The sequence below is a fragment of the Trematomus bernacchii genome, unplaced genomic scaffold (genome assembly GCF_902827165.1).
Source record: "Trematomus bernacchii unplaced genomic scaffold, fTreBer1.1, whole genome shotgun sequence".
In the NCBI taxonomy this organism is placed as follows: domain Eukaryota; kingdom Metazoa; phylum Chordata; class Actinopteri; order Perciformes; family Nototheniidae; genus Trematomus; species Trematomus bernacchii.
The window spans coordinates 11,453,984-11,462,068 of record NW_022987564.1 but is presented as its reverse complement, the minus strand read 5'-3'; the positions used below and the strand labels follow the sequence as shown (position 1 = coordinate 11,462,068).

Sequence of the window (8,085 nt, the reverse complement as noted above, 5' to 3'; positions counted from 1 at the left end):
AAAAAAGAAAAAAAAGATATACACATATATACGCGTAAGTGGACATGTGGTAAATATTGTAATTTAAACATTGCAAGTTACAAAGCCGGCAGACAAGTAGCCACATCACATCCAACCATTATAGAGGACATGGTCAATTAGGAGGTACATTTATTTCCAAAAACTCCAAGAATTCCCCCCATATTTGATGGAACGCTTCAGGCTTTCCCTTTATGGCAAATGTCAATTTTTCTAAGGCTAAACAAAGATTGATCGAGGGGTTTTCTGGGTTTTTCCAAAAGACAGCTATCGTGTGTTTAGCTTGGAGAAGAGAAAAAACTACTAGTCTTTTCTTAGTGATATTAAGTCTGGGAGTTAGAGGGAAAACCCCAAGAATACAGAGTTTTGGGCATTCTGGTAATGTGGCGGAAATTATTTTTGACAATGTGCCCAGAACATCTTTCCAAAATGATTTAATATTTGGGCAGTCCCATAAGCAGTGGAACAATGTTCCCTTATCATTATCACACTTTACACATTGATCTGGAATATTTGCATCAAAATGGTGTAGTAGGGATGGAGTTATATAGGTACGCATAATCCATTTGTACTGTAGGAGTCTAAACCGCGTGTTAATAGTTTGAACCTGGGCTTTGTGGCATATCTGCCCCCATTCCTCAATTGTTACCTCTGCATTCAAATCAGTAGACCAAGCAAGTCTTTTATTCTCTGAGGACTCTTCTGATTCAGTTTTGCAAAGGTCATAGATCAAAGACACCTGTCCATGACCAGAGGAGTGATGTACTATAATTGTTTCCAGCTTTGACAGAGGTGGACATAATAGTGAGTGATTTTGTGCCTTAGATATATAACTCCTTAGCTGCAGATACTTAAAGAAATGTGTTGAGGGAATATGATATTTATTTCTTAGCATCTCAAAGGTCATCAGTTTGTTGTCATCATATAGATCACTGATCTTATTGATGCCTCTGTTGGCCCACATTTTAAACCCTGAGTCATATGTTCCTGGTATAAATCTTCTGTTACCCCATACAGGAGTAAAAGAGGATATCTGTGACTTTAAACCTAAGTGGCTTTGTACTTTGAACCAGACATCAACTGTGTTCCTGACAAAAGGGTTTTTTGTATTCTTTTTAAGCTGTTTTGGAGAGTCAGAGAACAAATACAAATTCAGTGGTAGTGGAGTTGTTGTATAACGTTCAATTTCAACCCATGGTATGGGGGTTCCGTCCAAGAACCAACACATTGCTGCTCTTATTTGGGCTGCCCAGTAATACCAGGACAGATTGGGTACCTGGAGTCCTCCTCTCTCATAAGGTAGATATAAAAGGGATAGCCGTAACCTTGGTCTCTGATTGTTCCAGATAAAATTTGTAAAGATTTTCTTCATTTTGGGAAAGAATGAGGATGGTGGGTGCAATGGCAGGGATTGAAATAGATACAAAAATGTAGGTAGGACATTCATCTTGATAATATAGATTCGTCCGATTAGGGATAGAGGGAGTGATGTCCACCTGTCAATAGAATCTGTCACAGAAGCTATTATGGGGTCATAGTTTGTTGGAACAAGGTCTTCTATTTCAGGTGTAATCTGTATTCCTAAATATTTAAAGCCTTCCAGGGAATTTTGGAAATCTGTTTGAAGAGGTGGATTAAGTCTTTCAGATTCTTTAAGTAGAAGAATGTTAGATTTCGAACTATTCACCTTATACCCTGAGAACGTAACAAAATCCTTTATCAGTTTATTGAGCGCTGGCAATGACACTGATAAATTTTTTATAAATATAACAATATCATCAGCGTAAAGGGCCAGGCGATTTTCAATGCCCCCAACTGTTATTCCTGTGATATGAGAATGAGTTCTAACCGCGATAGCCAGGGGCTCAATTGCCAGTACAAATAGTAATGGAGATAGAGGGCACCCCTGACGTGTACCTCTCGATAGTGCAAATGGTGCAGACACTATGCTATTGGTTAATACTTCTGCATTTGGGGTGCTATACAAAATTTGTATCCATCTACAAAAACCCTCCCCGAACCCAAATCTGGATAATATTTCGAATAGATACGGCCATTCCACCCTGTCAAAAGCCTTTTCAGCATCCAGGGACAGAATGGCCGTATCTGGAGCCCCCCTCTCTGTATGTAAAATATTGATCAGCCTCCTAATATTATGGAAGGCCTGTCTGCCCTTGACAAAGCCATTCTGATCCAGGCCCACCAGTGTAGGCAGGTGATTTTGAAGTCTTAAAGCCAGTGCTTTAGCGATCAATTTTGTATCTGAGTTAAGCAATGATATAGGCCTATAAGAGCCACATCTGGAGGGGTCTTTACCTGGTTTTAGGATAACTGTTATTAATGCACCCTGTAAGGTTGGGGGAAGACAACCCTTTTCGAATATCTCCTCGACCATATTCAGGAGCGGTGGCAGCAGTTTGTTTTTAAAGGCTTTATAGATGTCTATGGGGATCCCATCAGGGCCAGCTGCCTTTCCACCCTTCATGTTAGTCATCGCCTCAGACAATTCTAATAGTTGTATTGGTTTATCTAAATTAGCTTTTCGTTCCTCAGACAAACATGGAAAGTGTATCCCGTCCAAAAAAACTGACTGAGTCTTTGGGTCGCCAGGGGGCTCAGACTTGTATAGGTGATTATAAAATGTTTAAATGATTCGTTAATTTCTTTAGGATCCGATGTAATATTTCCAGCATTGTTTTGAATTTCGTTTATGGCTCTTTCGCCATGTAATGTCTTAATTCGCCAGGCTAGTAATTTGCCTGCTTTCTCCCCTTGGTCGTAAAATGACTGTTTGAGTCTGTTGATACTTGCCAAGGCTTTATTGGACGATAGTTCATTGTAGTGGGCTCTTTGTAATGTCAATTTGCTTTGTAGATCAGGTGTGTCGTTAAGGGCTATGTCCCTTTCTAGTTGTTTTATTTCTCTTTCTAAATCAGACATTTGACGACGGAATTTGTTCGATTTAGAGCTTGTGTAGCTAATTATCTGACCTCTAATGTACGCCTTAAATGCCTCCCACCTGACAGAGGGAGAGGTCTGTGTAGTGTTTATTTGGAAGTACATATCTATGTGAGAATCCAGGAAGCTTACAAAACTTGGGTCATGCAGCCACTTTGTATCAAAACGCCATCTCGGTGGACCCTTAAATGGCTTTACTGCAATGTAGTCCAAGGTTAATGGGGCATGATCCGAGATTACTATGCTGCCGTAGGTACAATTCTTAACATTTGGCATTAGGTTTTTGGAGATTAAGAAATAATCAAGGCGTGAGTAAGTATGGTACGTGGAAGAGTAGCATGAAAATTCCTTCTTGTCAGGGTTTAGGACTCTCCATATGTCACATAGACTCATATCCGTCATGAACTGTGAGATCACCCTCCTTGTCTGTATGTGGGAGGCATCTATGCCTGAAGATCGGTCTACAAGAGGGTTGAGGGTGCAATTAAAATCTCCACCCATTATAATGTTGCCTCTAAGTGAAGAGATATTTAGAAAAAGATTATTGTAAAAAAGTTGGTCGTCAATATTTGGCCCATAAACATTTATTAAATGAAGTTGTTCACCCAATAAGGTACCTTGTATTATTATATATCTACCCCCTATGTCCGCATTGATGTCCGTCACTTGAAAAGGGACCGATTTATGAATGAGTATTGCCACTCCCCTTGAGTGTGACGAAAATGACGCAGTTATGACCTGACCCTGCCATCGTCTTCTTAAACGCAAAATCTCAGTGGATGTTAGGTGGGTCTCTTGCAGGTATACTACCTTGGATTGCAACATTTTAATTCTAGTCATTACTTGTTTTATCTTAGATAATCCCCCTAGCCCTCTAACATTCCATGATGATATTTTAAAAAGATTATCAAGTGTCATTAAACCATCTCTCCAAAATGATCAAAAGGGACCTCATTGTAAATATTGAAACAGCAACTACTCGTCTGCCAGACCACATTGTCACATCAAGGATCACATATAAACAAACGTAAAAATACAAAAATACACCATAAGAAAGCATGAACCCTCCGTCTCCCCAAACGAGACGTGAAACACTCTCACCAACGGCCTTAACGAAACGCGCCGTCCTCCTCACCTCTTCCATGTAAGAGCTCCTAGGCTATTTAACCGATCCTTTAAGAGGAGCAGTTAAACCAATAACTAACCACTGCAAGAACCCCTCATCTTCGACCAATATATATTCGAGGGATGAGAGAGACCAAAAGCAACAACAAATCCGAAATATTGCAAAACATTAAGACAAATTAAACATCCATTCAGTATTTTTAACACACCCTAAACATGAAATGTGGTGCATTCAACACTGTTTTAAATCACTACCACATATCGAGATAACGGAGATAAGCTTAAAATGTAGTTGGGCGTTACAATGCATGAATGAGCGGTAGTAAGCCTGAACAGAGATATGAATGCAGATTAACCTTCAAACGACGTAATGTGGATCGTATCATTTCCAAGTGAAAATTAGCGTCCAATAGTATTAGCTTTTTATCTTAATTCCAGCAGAGCATCCGGACAAACTAGGGACATAGCGGAGTGTCAAACCTAGTGAAATTACAGTGCGTTCTTCGTCAGTAACGCCAGGATATATCCATAGGCTTGAAGCGTTGAAGTCGGTACAAGGCATAGTTCAAGTTGTACAGTCAGTATAGGAACAAAAAAAAAAAAAAAAAAATGCTCCGCTGGATGATCCAAATATGTAAACTTACCACAGCCGTTGTCTGTATCCTTTCCATCTCGAAGAAAATGACTCAACCTCTTCAGGGGTATTGAACACACGTCTTTTCCCGTTGTGCAGCGTGTACATCCTCGCGGGGAAAATGAGGCCGAATTGTATTCCCCGGGTACGGAGCTGTTGCTTCACTTCGCCATACTTCATACGCCGCTTCGTCACCTCCGCTGAGAAGTCGGGGAAAAACATGATATGGCGAGTCCCGTATATCACCTTTCCCTTGGCTCGTGCCGCCTGCATCACCCTTACTTTATCCCTAAAGTTTAAAAACTTTAAGATGAGAGGTCTCGGGATAAGAGGGGAGTTGGGCTTCGGTCTGCCACCCGGGATTCTGTGAGCTCGCTCGATTACCAACGGTGTTGGGAAGTTTTCGGGACCGAGTACTTCTGGTATCCATTTCTCCAAAAACGATTCCACATCTCTACCTTCAGCGTTTTCTGGGAGACCAATAACACGTAGATTTGACCTCCTATCGCGATTCTCAAGATCGTCTACTTTCTCGGTGAGTGCTGTAATCACCTTCTCCATCCCGTTCACTGTGTTATCAAGCACTGTCACGTTATCCTCTGTCTCACCAATGCGATCCTCGGCCTGTGTTAATCTTCCCGAGTAGGAGTTGAGATCCGTTTTAATTTCCGAGATTGCAGCCAGAATCTCATCATTACGGGTGGTAACGTCTGCTCTTAGGGAGTGGATTGCTTCTAATATTTTGCCGTTAGATTCAGCTTGGGCTGAGCTAGCTATGAGGCTCGCGCTGGCTCCATCGGCATTGGCATTAGCCGTGTCCATCTTTAGCTTAGCTTGCCTGGTTGTTGGAGTCCTTCGTGTTCTGGAACAATTTGGCTTCAGCTTTGGTGTTTTTTTTGGCATATCAGATTGCCATTGTTTTATGTCTCAAACTGTGGGTTTTTATGAATATTTAACTGGTCAGTATAGGTAAAAGGATGGAATTGATCGGAGAGTCGGGGCTCGTCACCTGTTCAGCCGTCCGCCATTACCGGAACTCAAGATAGTCTTTATTTAATTATGAGGACACCAGTAAAAAGAAAATGGCATGATGATGCTTTTTTAATGAAGTTTAATGGGTTTGAAAATTATCTTTGAATATATAGTACAAAGGAGTGGATACATTAATGTTAATAATAGGATAATAAGAAGAAACAGGTCATGTAAAACTACAACTACCACAAGCCCCACAGAGAGGACAGCACGGCGGCACAGAGGGCTGCAGTCACAGACAGCTGGACAGACGCAGCTCCGTTACACAGGTTAGTTGCGCAACACGCCAAGCTGCTGGTGTATGCTGCTCCCAGGATGCTGCCGGACACCGTCTTCCCACACAGATCCAAGTCCACACAGCCGCGGAAGTGTAGGGTCAACAGTCTTCCTGTGGCATTGAACTCTGGGAGAAATGGAAACCAGAAGACGATGACAGCAATCAAATCTACTTGTTAAAGGGGCAAAATACACGTTTTGTGCTCTCTTATGAAGTAAAGGTTGATTGCACACTGTAATAATGTCACTATTTGCGTTCAAGCCTCACTTTCACAAAAAATATGGCTTAATTTGCGCTGCATTATGTGGTGTACAAAATGTGATCGTGTCCAGCTCTTTTGAACTGAAAGTAGCAAGCACTCTATCCAAAAGTCCCATTCATTCTTGGAGCAGACACAAATCAATGCATGGATACATGATGAAAACTTCTTGGCAGAGGGGTTATAGCTTTTAATATTGTTCATGCTATTCATTTTTGGAAATGTTTACATTAACTCTACATTACTTCTGTTGTCCTTGAGCTATTGTTGTAAGCATCTAAAGTTCCATGGCAAATCCAAAAATTAAGAAAATGTGATAAAATCCAAAAGCCTTTTAAACTATTTTGTCATGTAGCAGTCAATATTTTGATGCTAAGTTATTATGTTTAGTTTTATTATTACATGTTATAGTTACATTCCAACCCTTGTTAATTCACAGTATATTCAGAGTGTTTTCCTTACGTGCTTCCCCACGAAAGCAGCCCTCAGTCCCATTATTGCATACAGTGTCGCTTCCAAACAGACATGTCCCAAAAATACCAACAGGGCACTGACGGCAGGTCAGGCATTGTGCTGTTCAATGAAAAGAAGAAGACGGCATGTGAAATCAGATACAGTAACTCGCTCAACAACATATCCTCAACATTTCTTATCTACACAGAGGTCAACTGTTCATGTGCTAGATTATAGTTCCTCAACCAGCACTGCATTGAACAAAGCTAGTTTGTTTAATATGTATAAAATCAAAAGTGTAAAAATACAATCCGTACTGCAGGAGTCTTCAAAGGTGCATGCTAGCTGTTTTGGTCATACGATTAAGTACCAACAGACCTGAAATGTGTTGATCCTTTTGGTATTCAAAATACAAATAACTGTGTGAGGATTCTGGTGTCAGTAATAATATGCTTTAAAACTGCTTTTAATTTCTATGCTGTGTTTGAGGGGGAACAAATAAAGCTTTATGTATCCTTGTTTATTGCCACAACATCTTGAACAGGGACTCTTATAAAACATAATCAGGAGTACTCTGCTAGATCTGTGGCAATTAGTGCTGGACCAGACACTTATACCCGACTGACTGAATATAATTGAGCTGCAGTGCAGTGAAATCCCCTGAGACCTAATCATAAAAAGGCCTTACAAGCAACAGTTAAAGCTATTTATTTAGACTATAGTTATCATTCAATTACAATGTACGGTTAACAAAGACAAGAAAATCACACTTAGTTGGTACAGTCAGTCAACGTTCAGTTTAAAATACATTTTTCAACTAGATAAAGGAATAAAGGCAGCAGTCATAACACCTGTAGTTATTCTCAACTAACCTGCGGCGATGATGGCACTCAGCACAATCCCTGCTGTCCAAACGCTCTTCATACTTGAGGTTGAAAAGAAGAACAAATTCCTTTTTAAAGAATGAAGCTAACGATCTTAACACCTGTGTTAGTCAAGTGAGTTACATAAAGGTAATGAGAAGATTTCGTTAAGACTCACTGAAGAGATTATGTGCAAGAATGTGGTTTATCTTGTTTTGTGTTCCTGCTGCGTGATAAGGAAGTTATTTTCATTACAAAAAAATTATTTCCTGTCAGGGAATAATTCTGTATACATGTTTACCTTTTGCCCTCTGACGCAGATGCCCAACCTTGGGCAGCCGCTATGTCCCTTAAGGAGGGGCTGCCCAAGCATTTTGTTGTTGTTGCCAGTTTATGATCGGGCAACTCTCTGTCAGAGATAGTTATTGTTGTGGGACACCTGGAACACATCCTTCTCGGGGTGCAG

General features: G+C 40.5%; 1 protein-coding gene across 1 annotated transcript; it reads right to left on the bottom strand.

The window, feature by feature from the left end:
• Positions 1-5,828: 5,828 nt before the first annotated feature.
• LOC117477598 (lymphocyte antigen 6 complex locus protein G6d-like) lies at positions 5,829-7,790 on the bottom strand. Its single transcript, XM_034124308.1, has 3 exons — positions 7,629-7,790; positions 6,766-6,876; positions 5,829-6,170 (listed from the first exon to the last, which is right to left on the bottom strand). Exons 1-3 carry the CDS (start codon positions 7,678-7,680, stop codon positions 5,950-5,952), a joined length of 384 nt encoding a protein of 127 aa, XP_033980199.1. The 5' UTR covers positions 7,681-7,790; the 3' UTR covers positions 5,829-5,949.
• Positions 7,791-8,085: the final 295 nt, after the last annotated feature.